General features: G+C 42.4%; 1 protein-coding gene across 1 annotated transcript in view; it reads left to right on the top strand.

Moving 5' to 3' along the window:
* The window catches only part of LOC145399676 (uncharacterized), a 38,372-nt gene extending 22,790 nt beyond the window's left edge, over positions 1–15,582 (top strand). The window contains exons 8-14 of the mRNA XM_080272219.1: positions 470–630; positions 6,702–6,907; positions 8,055–8,171; positions 9,162–9,282; positions 10,998–11,214; positions 14,385–14,557; positions 15,454–15,582. Of these exons, the coding sequence (XP_080128345.1) occupies positions 470–630; positions 6,702–6,907; positions 8,055–8,171; positions 9,162–9,282; positions 10,998–11,214; positions 14,385–14,557; positions 15,454–15,582 (1,124 nt within the window). The remainder of the gene's footprint in view (positions 1–469; positions 631–6,701; positions 6,908–8,054; positions 8,172–9,161; positions 9,283–10,997; positions 11,215–14,384; positions 14,558–15,453) is intronic.
* The last annotated feature ends 4,378 nt before the right edge of the window (positions 15,583–19,960 follow it).

The raw sequence follows: 19,960 nt of genomic DNA, 5'->3' as shown, positions 1-19,960 counted from the left end.
ACAATGCGTACATATGTATTCACTGTTTTAGCATGCCTCACTAGTACTCACTGTACTGATATGAGTGTTCTGATGTTATTACCATGTTCACTGTTGTAAACTGAACCTATACTCTGTTTTTTTTAATGAGGCGAAGATGCAGTTGACAAGTTGGTGATGATTGGCTGAATGCAACTTGTCCAAATAACATTTACTAACCCAAATTACCCCCTCAGATGTATGTTGTCAATTAGTAATGCTAGCGAGTAAAGAGATTATGAAGTAACGTTGCATTTAGCTAAACATGACCACGCATCTTCGCCCCGATAAAAAAAACTGAGTATAGTGGTTGTTGTCGTCGTCGTCAGTTATCATTCATTATGCATCAGTTTTCAGTCATCAGTCACGAATCACCATCATCATCCCGGCATCCTTTTCCCACCTACGGATAGGAAGGAGATCACGTTATAAAGTCCCAGTTATGTTTCAGTGTACGCGGAGGACCAGCCTAAAGTTGGGACGTTCACGTACCGCCTGCGAGGGTTCGACGCCCCACCCACCGACCACTACATGCGTCCGTTCTTCATCGAGGCGCTGACCCACTACCAAGCCCACCCCCGCCTCTGCCTCGCTGCCAGGCCCCGACACAAGGTTACCTGGGGCTCTTTTGTCTGACTGTATGCGGACCTTGAAGTAATAACTTCTTTGGCTTAGCTTTTTTCCCGCTTTTGGTCCTTACTTCCAACCTACCTACCTTCCATACTTTCTGTTTACCTATCTACCCACCTACAGTACCTGCTACCCTCCCTCCTTCCCTCCCTTACTTACCTACCTACCTGCCTGCCTCCCTCCCTCACTCTTTCCCTACATATTTACATGCTTGCCACTTCGTTTGCCCCTCCCCAAGCCAATCAGCAGAAGGTCAAGGAAGTGTCTGTGTCTGGGTCATCCTGCATCTGTCCATACATCCTCCCTTCCATCTTCCCATTTGTCCTTACTTTCCACCTGTCTACTCACCTAAATATCCAACTACCCTCCACCACATATATCCTTCCCATCTTCATACAGTACTTGCCCAAAAGCTTAAGAATAGTTTTGAGCTTGTGATCATTCCTTCCTGCCCACGTCCCTTTCTGCCTGTCTCAGTGCCTGTCTGCCCGCCTTGTATCCTTCTTGTTTGCTTGTGTGTCTGTCTGTCTATTTGTGTGTTTTTGTGCCTATAGACCGTTGTACTGTACCTTCATTAGTATATTCCTTAGTTTTTGTTGTCCTGTTTTTCCCATAATTCCTGCTTACTTTAGTTTTTGCGTACCTACCTTCCTGCCTGCTCTGCCCTGCCTACCACCACTGCCTTCTCTCTCTCTCTCTCTCTCTCTCTCTCTCTCTCTCGTGTGCGTGCGTACGTGCGTGCCACGCCTCAACAAAACCACTGGAGTGCCTGTCTTCATTCCTGTGTGTTGGCCATCATTCAGTACAGTACTTTCTTTAGCTAACCTTTTTCCTGTTCTGCCTACCTTCACACCTTCCATGTATTCACCTACCCTAGTAAAAATTTAAGTCGCCTTTTTATTTTATATATACAGAGTTCTTGCTATAACCCTTCAGTTGGTTGGCCTGTTTTCATAGTTCATTCTTGCCACCACCAGGCGATTTTTAACAACCTAGTGCAGACCGTCTCGAAGCTGGGTGGTAAGTGAAGGGTATAATTATCTTGCCCCTCCAATTCGAAGTCTCTCATAACCTGAATAAAATCTCTTCTTATTGGCATGAAATTTGTGAAAAGCAGGACATCCGACTGAAGAGGTGAAATTCGCAGAAACTACTCAGCATTCGAGATGGGAAGATGGGAATTTTAGGTCATGTAAGAATACCGTAGTAAAAAAAAAAAAAAAAAAAAAAAAAAAAAAAAAAGGTAGGCTGTTAAGTGATTGCAGGCGCATCCACCCCGCAGACTCTCTTAGTCATGTCCACTGTTCGGTGATGTGGATTTTAGAATTACCACAAAACCAGTGACGGATCCAAGGGGGAGCGTCGAGGAAGTCTGTGCCCCATTTTGATCTGTGGTATTTTTGGTGCAACAGATATACAGAATTAGTGAATGGACGGCAGAGATACTGTATTGGTCTGAAAATATCCACTCGAAGAAATTGACCATACTATTGTTGATTCGTTGTTTAGGGTTGTAAGGTAAGCTGTGGTGATTCGCATAACTCTCTCTCCCGTTATTATGATATGCAAGTATTTTAAAAATGATCTATGGGTAAAAATTAGTAAAAGTTTGGACCCCATTTAACACATGCGGGATCCACTCCTGATAAAACAAATCCACTTCGGTTTATTATTTTCAGGTTTTGTAGCCTTTTTATTTTTTATCATTTACTCCGGGTGTTGGAGTTTATCGTTCATAGCCTAAAGACTTTGTAGCACTGCAGTATATTTAATACTTTAATGTTGTAGGTAGTTGGTGTTTGTTGCCCACTTAATATTGCTCAGGGACGGGTGACTGATCCTTCTCGCCTTAAATCTGTGGACTGAGTAGCCTAGCCCCAGGTCCCCCATGCTCCTGACAGGGCAGCGCAGGATTTTACTTTGAATGAATGAATCAGTTGTTAGGATCTGTGTTGTCAGATTAAAATCTGTACCAAAAATCGCCTGCATGAAATGGCTTACAGTGTCAGTATGGCAATATTTATTATGTTAATATTGACAGACGATTTTGTTCAGCTGAGGAGAGATTTTTCGAGGTACAGGAGTCAGATACAAATTTCATTTGTCTTGAACGCCTCCCCTATAAACGACAAAAAAAATCTGTAGGGAGCAAGAATTGAACAGTAAAAAGGTCTCTGAGCTGAAGGGGTTAAGTGCATTCAAAGCAAGAATGCAACTCATTGCTGATCATGTATTATTTTTCGTATATATTCTGTTATTATAGATTACTTAATTAGATCAGTTTTATAGTAACATGAATCTAGTTGGTAGTAAAAGTACTGTATCTTTAAAATTCACTCCTAAAAGCTGAACCCTGTAGATCTTTTCACTTTTCCCTACATCAGTATGTGCAGCACTCTACTTATTTCACATTAATTTGGCCCAGATTTTCGTTTTTTGTGGAATATGCTTAGCTCAATGGCAGAATAAGCTATTAGTACACCTCTACATCCATTCCATAATACTTCTCCATAACTAGCATCATATTCTAATACTAATCTCTTGTTAAGGGGAGGTTGTGAGCGAATTTTCGACCAAAAATTTGATTTCGTTTTTTTTTGTGCCTTAGTGGTTCATCTGTGACTGCTCCGCACATTTATATATATGTACATATTACTGTCATATTTCAGCTGTAAGCAGGTATTCTGGCCCTTTTTCTCACCTGAGTCGTGGGAGGCGAGCGTCGAGCCGTACTCGATCAAAAAGAAAAAGAAATGACGGTCTTTTGTTTCATCTAATTTTATTTTAGTAGCCCCCAATGCCGTTTTCTTTGACTTGAGAATCAGAGAAAACTTTGTAAACAAACTTCAGTTAGTCACGCCTACAACAGCCTTATATAGGAAATGAAAATTTCATAATTAGTGAAGAAAATATAGGAAGAACAAAAGACTACCTATATCATATATGGAGGAAAAGAGAGAAATTAAGGAAAGAAAGAGGAATACCTTAACAAATAGCAAAGAAGCATTAAAAAAAAAAAAAAAAAAAGACGAGCATAACACGATCTGAACACAAGAAAAATAATTAACTAGAAAAATAAATTGACAAGAGGAGTGCCGATGCATAGGCAATACTCCTCACCTATCAACTGAGCTGAACTGATCTGCCGATAGAGTGCAGGTTGGGGGATATTTATTTCATTTCTACCGATATTTTTGTGATTGCAAGTATGCTGAGGAACACCAAAGCTCCCAAGATGAGACTGGAATACCTGCGGCATGGCTGTAAGGCAAAGAGCTTGAGGAAGGCCGCCACAGTATGAGAGGCTGGAAGCACGGTACCGCCAGGTGAAGTGGTGTATTTTATAAGTTTGTTTACGTAAATAAATCGAATACCGTGGAATGCAGGCTAGTCTTTATAGTTTTTTTTTTTTTTTTTTTTTTTTTTTTTTTTGGCATGGAAGAACGTTTGATAGGCATGGAGGTGTGAAGAACTTGGTATATATCTTCGTGGTGGTGATGGAGTGTCTTATGATATTTCCGCCACAGCCTGCCAGAGCCTACTGGTGACTTGTAAATAACATGATACAGGCTAGTCTTTATAGTTTTTTTTTTTCTTTTCCATAGAAGAACGTTTGATAGGCAAAATGGTGAGAAAAACTTGGTACAGTATATATGTGGTTCTACTGCCACTGTACCAGAGTAACAGTACCGGTACTGCAAAGTAGCAATTCCACCTAAGTGCCGTATTGTAAAATGGCAAAATTTTGCACATAAACAGTACTTTCTTCTTTATGGACGGATTTTCATCAGTCATAAAGCATTTTGATCAGCATTTTATGCTGCATATTTTGTTGAAAATGTTTATTGGATAAGTTCAGTATTTTCTGTCCATTTGCATAATTATGTTGGTTGTTTTTGCACTTCAGATTTTCTAATTTTACATCATAAACATAGTGTTCTAAGAAAAAAGCTTCTGAACATTTTGTTCTTGAAATTCTGAACAAAATGATGTTTGAATGGTAGAAATTGATCAAAAAATAAATGAGAAAGTTCAGAAAATGTCAACATGTATTTTCAGTTGCTCACAAGCTCGGCATTCTAAATGAAGAGATGGCAATTTTATGCCTCTTTGCCACTTTGATGGCTTTGTAGCTTTTTCTTCTGCTGATAAAACAGAACCCTTCGCTCAGACTCTCCAATCCCACCTTAGACATTTTTGGTGTTGTCCCTCCATCTCTTCCCCCCTCTGACTTCCTCATGGCTGATATTAATATTTCTTCAGTTGATGTATTTTCTGCCATCACTGGCCTTAATACTAACAAAGCATATGGGCCTGATGGGGTCTCTCCTATTGTCCTCAAGAATTGTGTTTCTGTGCTGGTGGCCCTTTTAAATTAAACTCATCTGTCTATGTTTGTCAACTTGCACCTTTCCCTCTTGCTGGAAGTTTTGTCCTCATTCAGCCTGTCGCAAAGAAGGGTGACCATTTACAGCCCTCAAACTATTGCCCAATTGCTTTAACATCCTGTATTTCACTATCGCCCATTTGCTTTAACATTCTGTATTTCAAAAGTTTTCAAGTCTATTAAAAAAAAAAAAAAAAAAAAAAAAAAAAAAAAAAAAAATTGAGCATCTATCCTATCACAACCTTCTTTCTCATCGTCAGTATGGGTTCCGCCAGGGACGCTTCACTGGTGATCTGCTCACTTACCTTTCAGACTCTTGGTCATCCTCCTTTTGAGACTTTGGCAGCAGCTTTGCCATTGCACTTGACATCTCAAAGGCTTTCTATTGAGTCTGGCATTTTAATATCCAAATTGCCCTTTCACAGTTTCTATCCTTCTGTCTATGCCTTCATCTCCAGCTTCCTTTCTGGTAGTTCTATAGCTGCTGTTGTAGATGGGCATCATTCTTCACCTAGATCTATCAGCAGTGGTGTTCCTCAGGTCTCTATCCTATCACCAACTCTCTTCCTTTTATTCACCAATGACCTTCTAAGCTGTACATCTATCTCCATCCACCCATATGCTGATGACTCCACACTTCACCTTTCCATTTGCCTCCTGGAGCGTCCAACTCAGCAGTTGCATCAGCAAACAAGGGATAAGGCTATGGCAAACCTAATGTCTGACTTGGATCATATCGCTGATTGGGGTAAAAATAACCCTGTTTTTAAAGAATCAACAACTCACTTCTTTCATAATATCAATCCTACAAAGTCTTCCACAGGAGTTCCCTCTGATTTTTAACAATATCCAGCTCAATCCTGCATCACCTTTAAACATACTTAGAGTTTCATTCACTCGGGATTTGACTTGGAAAGAACATATTAGCCTACCTCTCGTGTAAAATCTTTACCCCTGCACAGTTGTTGACTTTATACACGGGTTTTATTCTCCCACGTGTAGAGTACAATCTCATATGTGGGGAGGCACCCCACACACAGCTCTTCTCAGTAGGGTGGAGTCAAAGGCTTTTCGTCGCATTAGCTCTCCTCATACTGCTCCCCTCAACCTCTGTCTCTTCGCCGCATTGTTGCATCTTTATCTCTTTTCTGTCGCTACTTCCGTGGTCACTGCTCCTCTGAACTGTCTGTGTGCATCCCACCACCATTACAGCAGGCACGCAGCACCGTTCTTGCAACAAACTTTCATCTCATTTCTGTCCAGTTCTCTAATGCAAGAGTTAACCAATACTCCCAGTCCTTCATGTATGCAACAGGCCAACTTAGGAACTGTCTCCCTCTGTCTGTTTTTCCTACTGCCTATGATCTCCAGTTTTTCAAACGCAGTGTGTCCAGGCATCTCAAAATGAATGGATCATGAATTTGGCTCACTGTTATCTTGTTTTTGTTTTTTCTTGGAGGGAGCAATTTGCAGGCCCCTGGCCTTTGGTTCCTTCTTCCTTGCATTAAAAAAAATCAAGATGGAGAGTTGGTGGTTTTATGCCAAGTTACTTTAAAAAGGGTATAGTATCATATTGTAGTGGCGGTCTGTTATAACTGAGCATTCGAGATGGAAGGATGGCAATTTTAGACCAAGTGAAAGTGAAATGATAATAATATTTCTGCAGGTGTTCTTTGACTACGTTCTCAACTTCATGGAGGTTTACAAGGACAAGCCCAAGTTTGGTTTCGCCTTCCACTCTGAGCTGTCCCACGATGACTACAACCTGGTGAGCCTGGCAGACCTAGACCTGCTGGACTTGCTCACCTCCCTGCACGACCGTGGCCATCTCAGGAACACACTGCTGCTGGTGATGAGTGACCATGGACACAGGTACACACAACACAAGGTGCACATGATACAATACGCACACTTCTGTTGATGATAGGTGACCATGAACACAGATGCACATGACACAAGATGCACACAACAAAATACACATGACAGGTACACACACACACACACACACACACACACACACACACACACACACACACACACACACACACACTGTATTTCCTATACACCAGGAAACCATTTACTATGCTGGGTGGTAACCATATAACCAAATTATGGCACCTGGTGGTTTAGCGAGTAATTAAGGCACTCCATTTGGATTGAGCTGGTGTAGATTTATATCCAAGGGGTGGTTGGGATTTTTTTGCTAATGTAATGTCACTCAGGGATGAGTAAGGCAGGTCACTCTCATCTTAAATGTCAGGACCAACTTGTCTAGTCCCGGTCTTCTATGCTCCTCATGGGGCTACATAGGACTGGATGATGGATCTATCTATCTATCTATCTATATATATATATATATATTTCTGTGTTTGCACTTCTCTCTTCCTACTTCTTCTTTCCTTCCATTCCTTCCTGTCACTTTTTATTACTCTTCCTTCCACTTCAGGTGGCTCTTCATTAAGTGACAAGTCTAGTGGTTACCCATAACCCATGCAGCCATTTAAAACACTGGGTCCCAACCATATAATCAGATCACAGGGTGAAATGGAGCCTAGTATGGTACCCCTGTTAACTGGATGTAGGGACCCAAATGCAGCATCCATCCAGGAACCAAACTTCCACACTAATACCCGTGCCTCGCCTTGGTGAGGTTCTGTCAACTGCAAGAGATCATTGGTTCACTGCACAGGACAGCCCAGCAAGGGCAGTTGCTTGCTGTGGTTGATGGATCTGCTCGGCCAGATAGACTGAGGTTGATGATAACAGCCTTCCCCTCCTCTCTCCTACCTTGATCTAGAGTGCCTTACCTTCTCGCTTACTTTGTCCTGCCTTTTCCGGTCATACTCTGGCATTTAATTTGCCATCCTGTTCTTAAAATCCAATCTTATGTAATTAGATTGTAAGTCTTTGTTACTTTTAAAGTCACCCACATAGGATCGCAAGGTCTGCGTTTTTTGTAAACCCATGTAACAACGTGATTTATCCCTGCCTCACTGCACCTGTGGTGTCCATCCTTCAGATTCACCAGCATCCGAGGGACCCAACAAGGGAAGCAGGAGGAGCGGCTGCCGTTCATGACACTGGTGCTGCCTGCTAGCTTTACCAACACATACCCTTCTGCCGCTGGCAATGTCAGGTACTGGCTCTTCCTGTACGTCCATTCTTGTCATCCTAGTCACAAGTTTTGAAAGCCACATATTTCTCTTGTCGTTTCCACCATCTTAACCCAGTATTACACTTTACATAGACTGAGGTCATCCAGTGCACAGAATTTTTTCTGTACTTTGGGAAATATCAAAAGAAAAAGGAAGCCCCTAGTACTGGTACACAACCTAGTGCCTCTTTCTTGTCCCTCAAAAGATTCATGGTTGCCTACAACACAGGTGCTGAGAGGTGAAGTCATCATCTCACTTTACCATTAGAAAGAGGGGTTGCCAGCTCCCCTTTTCTCACTTTCAGATCTCTTGTATGACATGCAGGGCATAGAGGAAATATCCTGTTCCTCTTTAACGTACTCAAAAATTGCTGTCTCTACATCCTGTATGCAGAACTGCAAAAAGATATTTACGCTAAAATATGATGGTAGTTACAAAAGTGTTAAGAACTGAATGTAGAGTCATAGCACTGTATTAAACTGCATTCAGCAGAATTAAGCAATGCTGTAGTGGACTAACCACATTATGCATTATACCCTGACCTCACAGGGGAATAAGTTTTGCACCAGAACAAGAAAGATCTTTGTTAGTATGCAAGGCCTGGGAGAGGGGGATGTTGATAATACCAAAACACCAGGGCCCAGAAAGCCAGCCAGGGTCTTGCTAATGCATAGTAAATATTTTTTCTGCTGTCGGGTTATGCAAACGCCCCTCAGCTCCCTCTCTCTCCTCTGAAAGGGAGTTGGTGGCCTGCAGGAGGGGGGCAGCTTCAGCCTGCACTTCGCTGGGTTCACATTTAGTTTAACCTGTGTTTACAACTACCACTGTTACAAACATCTTTGCTACACTGATGATTTTTAAAAATCTGTTCATTCTAGTGCCAGATGATTGTACTCATCTTAGGAAATAGCCCATAGAATGATGTGGGAAATTACTGGACATGTTCAAGTCAGCTGTATTTATATGCACAGGATGAACATACACCGGCTTACCACTCCGTTTGACATCCACCCCACCATGCTGGACGTGCTGCACTTCCAGGGCGCTCGCCTTGGCCAGGTCACCGAGAGGAGCATATCACTCTTTCGACAGGTTGGTTTGTCAGAGGTGGCACCTATACTTTCACTGCTCTAATTTGGCATATAAATTGCCATTGCGTCATCCTGAATGCTGAGTTGTAGAGGCATACTAGATTATAGTGCTGTTCACAGAGAGGTACTACTGAAAGGAATTAGAGCCTTGGCATTGTCTTTTTCCGCCAGTGAGCTGCATGGAAAAAGCAGCAAAAAGACAAAAATATTGACCAAGTGAAGGTGAAAAGGGTATAGTGGTTTAGTGATTAGAATGTCATAGTCTAAGACATGACATTGACTAGTTTCAGTGCCCAAGAGGTGATGGGATTTTTCAGCTACGTAATGCCTTAAAGGAATGAGATCATCTTCTACCGTTAAGTATACTGGATTACCAGTAACCTAGCCTGAGGTTCCTTCATCTCGAAGGAGGTGTAGGAACCCGATGCTTTTACTGCTCTAGGTGGTGAGGCTTTCGTGCAGCATGAGAGCAAAAAGTCGAGAACAGTGGAAATGGGGTTACTGAGGATTGTATCCAGTGGATAGGATAAGAGATATATATTGTATTAGTACTGTGATGGGATGCACGGAATATGTGAGTAAAGATATCGGCTAATAATAGTATAGGAGAGAGTAGGTGTAGATGGTATAGTCACATGGAGAGAATGAATGTATACTCATATAAGGTGGTGGTGGTGGTCCTATTAGAAGAATAATCCCAGTCTGTCTGGCCGAGTAGATTCATCAGCTGCAGCCAAGAAATCGGCCCTGCGGGACCATCCCGTGCCGTGATCTAAAGTTACCTTGTGGTGGACAGCTCCTTACCACAGTGAGGTGCAAGGAAAAATGTTTAGGTTAGGTTCCTGGATGGATGCTGCACCTAGGTCTCCACCCAGTTAACAGGAGTGCCATAGTAGGCCCCACATCACCACATAATTTTGTTATGTGGTTACAGCCCAGTGTTGTAAATTGTTTTCCATGATTGCAGGAAACCATTAGGCTTGCCACTCAGTATACAGTCATCTGAGGAAGAAGTAGGCAGCGCTACCTCAAGTGAGTGGACGATGTTCTCCACCACCTGTCACTGATAAGGTGGTGAAACAGGTATATGTGAGTGAGTTCCGAAGTCGAGGAGGCGTGGGAGGCCAAGAAGTTGATTCTGAGTCTCATGTTGTGAATGGCTGGGAGCAAGATATAATGATGCTTTATTCCATGATTTGATACTGGAAATAGACACCATCCCATGTTGACACCATTATAACTTAGTGGGTCTGCTGCCAGGTTATGAAAATCCCCCTTCAGTTCTCTTCGTATCCTCTGGAAAGAGGATGGACTGCAGCAGAAGGGCACTTTCAGCCTGCAGACAACTGGGTTCACGTCCAGACGAGCCTGAGGCCATAACAACAGAATTCCTTGGTTGGTTGTGGATATTTCTTTTTTCAATATACTACAGTAAGTCATTTCTGGAAGACATCTTTTTTACTTTCTTTACTCGTGTGCATGCGTGTGTGTGTGTGTGTGTGTGTGTGTGTGTGTGTGTGTGTGTGTGTGTGTGTGTGTTGTCCCTTACAGAAACTGACTGTTTGATGTTGCACTGTTGCTCTACAACTTAAAAACATGATCTGCCAGTTTTCCCAACTTACAACACTAATTTTATATCACATCATTACATTTTACAACAAGTGGCCAATATAACAATGTCTAGCTGCACTGAAAGGGGTGACATTGGTGTTGCAGGTGCCAGCATCGAGGACATGCGCAGACGCCTTCATTGAACCTCACTGGTGTGCCTGCCTGACCTGGGAACCCATTGGTGTGGGTGAGGAGCAGGTTCAACGTGCCGCACATGCTCTCATCCACTACATAAACACCTACACCGCACCACACCGCTCAATATGCACACAGCTAACTCTCTCGCGGGTCCTCTGGGCGGGCAAACTACTTCCTACTAAAGGTAAGTTGGATTAGATTAATGTGGTTGGGGAAGGTACATGAAAAAAGTGGTAACAAACCTTCCTTGCAAATTCCATAAAATAGGATTGATCACCAAAGTAAAAAAGAAAAAAACTTGAAAGTATTAGATACAGGGACATAGGGCCCGTTGGTAAATGCCGTTGGTGTGGAATTGTGTTGTGGTGTGAGAGGATGGTATGGTGCGTGGTGTGCTATGGTGTCACTGTGCTGCAGTTGCTGAAACCTATGGAAGTGAAACCCCTTGCCTCTGCAAAGTGTTAGTGAGAAAGTCAGACAGTGCTGCATGTGGAGATGTTCCTGCATCAAAAATGCACGCACACACACACGCACACACACACGCACACACACACGCACACACACACGCACACACACACACACACACACACACACACACACACACACACACACACACACACACACACACACACACACACACACACACACACACACACACACACACACACACACACACACACACACACACACACACACACACACACACACACACACACACATTGAAGTGTTTGAGCCCCGAGGCAAGATGAGATTGAATAACACACACACACACACACACACATTGAAGTGTTTGAGCCCCGAGGCAAGATGAGATTGGGTATTCATAAGGTAGTTGAGCTGATAATGTGATGCCATCAGGGGCAATAGGCTGGTCAGGTACTTTAAATTTTATTGGACTAGAGATGGTTAGGCTTGTGAGGTGGAGGCAAGACACTGAAGGAGTGAAATTTTATAGCTCATCTTGCTGGATATGTGGTTAGTGCCTCTCTTCTTCCATACTGCCTTTTTTCCTTGTTTCTGGAATCTTCCTAACCCCATCTTTAGTGACAAGAAGTGTCATGATGATGTTGATGATGATTAGTATTATTACTGTACCCTGATATTGGGCCTTAACACCTCAAAGATGAATTTTTCTGTTTGTCTGGTATTGTTTTTAGATGAGCCAGTGAGACAAAAACTGAGAATTCTGAGGCCTGAGTTTTAAATGGATGGATGTATGGTCTGGTTTAACAAGTGGTGTTGATTTTTTTATTATTATTATAATTTCTGATGATGACAGTTGTTGCTGGTGCTTAACCACGGTCTGTCTGGTCGAGCATACCCGTCAACTACTTAACCCGTTAACTGCTCTATACAGCCTGGAATGTTCTGAGTGCAACTGCTCAATACAGCCTGGGCTGCACAGGTGAATTTTAAATATAGTGTCATGGTGACCAAGGCCGACCCATGCAAGCATTTTTGAGCCTTCAAAACTGAAACCGAAAAAGAAAAAGAAAACAAAAAACATACATTCCAGTAGGGAATCAGACACTTCGATGTTCATCCATGGCTTTACCAGGTAAATATTGAGCTAATATTTCGTTACTATATACTTTGGCATGTGTTCTCTCAGTTCCTAAGACAAAATTTGGCCTTTGGGAAATTTCATTTTTACCCCCATGTCTGCGCACCACGGACACCTCCAAAAAACCGCCATAAGCAGTTAACAGGTTAAAGCAACTGCTTCAGTGGGGTTGTCCAACATGCACAGTACAGAGCACACACTAGGTAAGGATCCAGCGTCCCCTTTTTCGGTTAACAGTGCCTTGCCAGGGTTGGACAAGGGTCCTTCCCCATGACGAGGTACAGGGAGATATGAGGAGGGTTGACTTCTTTGTGAACACTGCTGCAGCTGCTTTGCTCCACCCAGGGTACATACCACCACCACGTGAATGGTCATCGTCAGCGCTAGTGATGATAAATATTTACTCATGAAAGTTATGCTATTGTTTACTTACTGTTGAGCTGCAGATAATTATTCAGTTGTGTGTGTTTTGACTGACATATGAAATAGAGCCAAGACGTTCATGGCCTTGAATGATAAGTGGATGGATGTGTTGGTCATGCTTCTTGGTCAGTCTATTAACAGCATTCCTGTTTTTTATGTATTTTTATTTTTTATAATTAGTTTTTTTCTGTTCATGCTGCAAGATCCTTCCCACTCCATGTAAGTGGAAAAGAGGGTTAGAGTGGTGGTGATGTGGACAGTAATATCTCTTTGCTTTTCAGTTGAACAGTTATGAAACCTTTACATCCATCCATCATCTAAGCCAGTGTTGTCCCATGAGGAGCGTAGGAGCCCGGGCTTAGGCAAGATGGTCCTGACATTTAAGATGAGAATGATCAGCCTCACTCATCCATGAGTGGCATTATGTGAACAGTAAACCCCAACCATCCCTTGGATATAAACCACTGAGCTCTATAGTATGGAGGGGTTATTTCACGGGTAGCACCGCGTAGTTTGTGTTCCCGCTGTCAGGGGCCCAGGGCGGCGCTGATGATATGCACTACGCCCAACACCCACACCTCTTGAAATAAGCCGAGGAATTCAAGAAATATAGTGCCATGGCCCACTGCTCAGCTTATGTAAGCAGCAGTGAAACAGAAACAGGAAGCTAAGAACAATGTTCCAATTGCATTACCATGGTGGAGACGACAAGTGCATTTGCTTCAATGTGGTGGGCAAAGTTACATGGTCACTGCAGAGATGGCCTCTCCATACTATAGAGCTCAGTGATATAAACCTGCACCGGCTCAGTCCAATTGGAGTGCCTTAATTACCCTCAAAACCACCAGGCGCCATAATTTGGTTACATGGTTCCCACCCAGCATAGTAAATGGTTTCCTGGTGTACAGAAAACCAGTTGGCTTTTCACACAGTGTAGAGTCACCTGTAGACAGAAGGAAGAGGAAAGAATGAAGGAAAGAAATACAAAAGAGGAAGGAAGAAAAGAAGAGAGGAAAGGGCAGATATCCGAGAGCAGCATTACATCGAGTGAGTGGATGGTGAGCCTCCCCGCCTATGACAACCACAATACTGAAAAGTTTGTAGGCTTTCAAGCATCACATCACCATTTCGAAAGTCACTGTTCGTTGTGTCTATTGTACTGACGTGAATTGATAATTATGTCTGCAACTGTATATACAAATGTTCAGAGAAATCACAGTTTGGGAGGAAGTCTCTCTCTCTCTCTGTGTCTATCTGTGTGTGTGTGTGTGTGTGTGTGTGTGTGTGTGTGTGTGTGTGTCTGTTTGTCTGTCTAGCTGCTCTCTGTTTATGTATACAATATCCGTCTCTAATCCTACTCCCCCCAGGGCTGCTTTCATTCAAGAAAAATGCAGACATAGACGGGTTCGTTCCTGACCTGAGTGATAAGATGGCGGTGAGCGAGATGATGTTCCAGGTGACCGTGGTGACATCCCCAGGCCAGGGACACTACGAGGCATCACTGTCATATAGCACCAGGCAGGACACGTTCTCGCTCAGGGTACGTACTAACACCAACACTAGCGCCCGTGCACACACACACACACACACACACACACACAGTGTCGGTACTTTTGTCTAAGCTCAACACTCATCAACTCTACGTATCCACTCATCCTTACAAAGTCATTTCAGGTGTGTATAATATTGGTTAACATGATATGTAAGTAGTATGAAATATTTAAATGTTTTGCAGTATTGAATGATAAGTAAAAAATATATTTAACTGTCTGCGCTAATGTATGGAATTGTCAGAATTCCTCAGTATTCTGTTTACCAGCTAGAGGACGGAAATACTTCCGATGGTCGGGTCAGTAGCAAGTGTGTGTACTGATTCTCCCGATCAGAGTTTGATCTTACCTGTTCAGATATTTGAGCGGCTGCATTAGGTAGTCCTATCATGAGTTCTCACATACTCATAATCTGGTGATATTCCCAGGATGACATTACATGCTTTCATTCACTTACAAATACAGCCACTGTAGTACCAGATTTCTGCTAGAATTTTCTCACTACAATACCCTGTGAGAAGCACTGGTTAGTGGCAGGTCACTACTGTGACAAAGTGGTTCTCCTTGGCCATATGCAGCAGTTGGCTAGGACCCACCAAATATTGCTTGAATATGTTTAGTATAGTTGCCTGTCCTCGTGAGGGATGTGAGCAAGCTGCTGCAGTACATACTGTATGTAGGATAGATACAGGACATACTGTGAACAAAATCTTCAGTCTCTTTCAGCATCAGCTGGTTGTTCTGTATCAGCTGGAGTTGGTTGTTAACTCTATCATAGCTGGTCATGTCACCTCTGATACTTGATCCAGGTTAACATTGAGGGGAAGGCAAGTAAAGGGTCCTTAGAGTGTTGAAGAAATTCTGTAATCCTTTGCATGTGTTTCAGCTTGAGGATGTAAGCCGGACCAACAAGTACGGTGACCAGGCACACTGTGTCACTCCTGCCCTGGCCCACCTCAGGAAGTTCTGCTACTGCCGTGACCCGCCCCCGTCACCGCCCCAGGACAACAGCTAAGACCGTAGTCTCGTCCATTAAAGGGCCATATTCCAAGTACCATTGGAGGCTTTGTAGCACCTCTTTCTCAGCAATTTGTTTTGTGTATTATTCCTTCACATTCTGATGTCCAGTAATTTATTTATATTGCTTTAATACTGATATATTTGATTTTGGACTAATGCTGTACAAAGGGATATAAAGACGTAATTTCCAAAATAAATAACTAAACAAGGGGTGTTATGAAGTCTCAAAAGCCACTTCAAATATGACCTAAGGAGGCTGCCTACCACTCTTTCGTTCCACCTAATATGTGTATGTGACATCTGATTATTCTGGTCTGTGATATTTATACAAACATACAAACCCTAGTATTAGAAAAAATATAATATTTAAACAACATACAAGGAAATATGAAGGTTTAAGATGTGAAATATGTTGCTAAAGGAGAGATGCTACACAAACTCCTAAGCATACGAGAACAAAACCCCGCCCACACCTGCAGTATTGCACCGAATTCTACTGGCCATGGGAAGCTCTCTATACTATGTCCACTCATAACCTACCCTAAAATATCCATCTTTCCAGTGAATGCTGATCTGCAACGAGAGATTAGAGTGTGGTGCTAGTCACGAACAATTACTATGATAACGCTTGGAGCTGTAGTATTGTCTTTCTGCGACTGAGCTATGGTACGTGTCATAAGCAGCAAAAGGACAAAAATTTGTGCCAAGTTAAGATGAACGAAATATCGTACTTCTTCTCACTCAGTTTATATCTACATATTGCACGTAATTATTCTTGTCTGTGATATTTATAGGAAGATGTAGGGAAGAGAGAACACGAAGGTGTGATGTGCAAAGTAGATCACAGAGGAAGAGTTGCTGGGGAGTTTGTGTGTGTATAGGAGGTTGTGTGGCTCCTCGGTTATTTCTGCCCGTGCCGCGTGTGTATCAGTATTAACCCCATGACTGCCAGCATTTTACTTGAATACAAGCGTCAGTATTAGTCTGAATGTAGCAGCTAAGTGTCCATGGTTGAAGAGGGGTTAATCAGAGTAGTCCCAGCTTAATAAAAGCCATCCATCAGAACAAATAACAAAGGAAGAGTTGTTAGGGAGCCTCTAAAGCCAAGAGCAACTCCAGTGATGCACTTATTAACACTTTGTATGATCCTGCCATGTCCAGTGATTGCATTAAGGGGAGTGTTATGTGTGCTGTACTAGTCCACTTGTTCCTATCCTTACTAAGTTGTATTTTGGCACCATCGTCGTCATCACCACCACAGCCTCTGATATCGCCACAACCCCTGTTATCACCACCACAACCATCATAATCATGAACATTCACCACCATCAATAATGTGTGTGTGTGCGTGTATTTTTGCATGTATATTTGTTTGCATGCATGTGCATCCTAGATTTACACATCACCCACACATGGAGTATCACAGGAATCACCTAGGCATTGACCGGTGTCACCTTGGACTTAGGTGGAGTATTATGCAGATTCACTTAGAAATTGTCCGGCGTCACCAAGGATTATCCAGCGTCATTCAGTGATTTGTCCAGCACCACCCAGGATTTGTCTGGTCACCTAGGAAATATGTGGCGTCACATACAGGTAGTTGTCCGGAGTTAGCCAGGAATTATCCAGTGTCACTTAAGCGACCCAACGTTGCTTAACTTCGCTGATCTGACGGGAAGCGGTGTACTCAACGTGGTAAGCAGCGTTGGGTCTGGTTAGTACTTGGATGGGTGACCACCTGGGAACACCAGATGCTGTTGGCATCCCTACGTGTCAAGTGGGGTTGGTGGAGGATTAGTGCCCCTCCCTGTAAAACAATTAACTCTAAGCCGTTGGCCACCCCGTTTAGGATACATGGCATCTGGCAATGAATGAATGAAAACTTAAGCGACCGGACACACATGCCCTCGAACATTGTTCGAAGCATTGCCGTAAATATGCTATCAGTATGTTAGAATCTTGTTGCCGAATATACAACAAACATGTCAGTGCTTGATGACAAAATTTGTGGTAGTGGCTTCAGCACGTTTGAAGCTGACATGTGGTCCACATGGACACGTGTCTTAGCAATCCTTCCTATCATTTCAGCATGAGAATATCTGTTATTGGCTGCTACTAGTACACGGTGGGACAACCACAGTACTCATAACAGTAGCAACTGATCACTGGCCCAACCCATGATGTTAAGGTGACCTTTGCTCACCATCTCTGGTACTCAGTTGAGCAGCTACATTCATGCTCGGTGTACACCAAGGTTACCAACATGTTTCCGAATAGTGCTACGAAAACGTCCATGACAATGATGCTTTGAACTTCCACGTAAACTTCTTCAAGACTGTTGCTAACATGTTCCAGGTGCATGTTTTGAGTACATGTGTCCAGGTCCAAAGAATTGTACGAAATCAGTTAGGAATTGTCTGGAGTTCCTTTGGATATGTGCGGAGTCACCAAGGAACTATCTGGATTTACCTAGATATGTTGCATGTTTCCTATATTCATGTCGGCTGTGATAGGGTGATAGAATATGTAATGAAGTGAGTTTCTCTCTCTCTCTCTTTCTCCCCATTATTGCTCAAGAATGACGCCAAAACTTAGAAAAAAAGACAGTAGTGAAAATTTATAATGCAACCTGATGGCATTTATTTATATTATTACTTTTGTTAATGTATGATGATAGCAGATTGTAATTTATTGTATGGTCATGAGTTACGGCTCAGTAGTTTCTCAGCCTGTACATACAATGTCCTGAAAGCACTATCCCGATGAAAAGTTTGCCCATACCTCCATGCTGGCTGTCTTGATAGATGTTTTGTAAAAAAATTTTTGGTGGATAGGAAAATGAATCACACAATTAGACAGTATGATTGATATTGTTGTGGGTCCAGGCAGTGACCTCTGTTGTTATGATGTCATGATCTTTCTGTTGAGCCAACAGGCTCTTCTGGACGTGAATCCAGTGCATTACAGGTTGAACTTAGCCCTCTCCTGCAGTCCACTGTCTTCTTCGGGGGACAGGGAGGGAGCCGAGGCACATTTATTGAAATGGATGGTGGAACCACCATCTTGATATGCTGCCATCTTGGGAAGGCATTTGTGTCCACTCGAGAGAGAGAACAAAGGAATAATGAGGAATGTGGAAGGCAGGACACAGTGCTGGCTAGAGACTGACAGCAAACTTTTGCAGGTGATGGTAGCAAGTGGGATGCCATCCCAGTCCCTCTTGCTTATTATTGATAATTATTTTAGCGGATCTCACAAGGCATCGACCTAATTTTGATGGAGTGTAAAGGAAATAATGTGCACGACTATATACTTTAATTACTGTACTTCATTTTCTGTATCATACATTGGGCTGTTCAGTGTATTCAGTAAGGCAGCGTCTTTCCTGAAGTGAAGATTATTGTCAGGAGGAAACAAAAATATTATAATAATAAAAATAATAATAATAATGTGATTGAAAATAATAATAATAATACACTAATAATAATGTGATTAGAAAATAATAATAATAGTAATAGTAATAATGTGACTGAAAATAATAGTAATAATAATAATAATAATAATAAAACCATGTACTGAAAGTGTTTATACCGATTATTTACAAGCAGACTGCAATTTTCTGTCAGCAACAAAAATAACGTTTTAAGAAAACAACAGGCATCATACTGAAGGAATTGAAGTGTTTGGTGAGTTCTTGTTGTAGACCTTGCTTCCATGTCACTATGGGTTAGGGGAATAAAAAAATGCAGTAATCACCACCACCATCTTATCGTAACGTAATCCACTTTTCCCATATACAGTATGTGTATCAGAGGCTGGGGCACAGGAAGGTGAAATCTCGGTGGCAGCAACTGTTATGTGCGATGCATACAGGAAATCCTCGTCAGAAGCTGATTGCTTTCTTTTGCAGTTTGCCTCCCCCCCCCGGACAATTATATTCAACTTGAGATAGACTTTACGAATTGGGGTGTTAACTTCAGCTTTCATTAATCCCCTCAGCATGTCCCCCCCCCCCATCTGCAGAAGAAAGTTGTCTGGTAACAGGAAGAATAATGTAAAACTGACATACCCAAGTTGAAGTGGTCAAGACCACAGTAATTCCTGAAAAACTGTCATTCCAGTACTACCTCACGCTAACAGTCACAGTTAACAGTATCATTTGTTATTATAAATGTGATTGATACATATACACCTCATTGTTAAATTTTTCTCTGCCTAAAATTGCCCTCTGTAAACTTGGATGCTGTTACATCAATACATATACACTTGAATATGGTACTAGTCATGCAGTGCTATGGAAAGAATGTAGAGTCATGCAGTGGAATGGAAAAAATGTAGAGCTGACGTATTATCTATTTGTGTCTCTGGGCTAG

Source organism: Coenobita brevimanus, chromosome 50, assembly GCF_032717465.1.
Source record: "Coenobita brevimanus isolate Jiangsu-jjx chromosome 50, ASM3271746v2, whole genome shotgun sequence".
Classification (NCBI taxonomy): Eukaryota; Metazoa; Arthropoda; class Malacostraca; order Decapoda; family Coenobitidae; genus Coenobita; species Coenobita brevimanus.
This window is presented reverse-complemented; position numbering and strand designations above follow the sequence as displayed.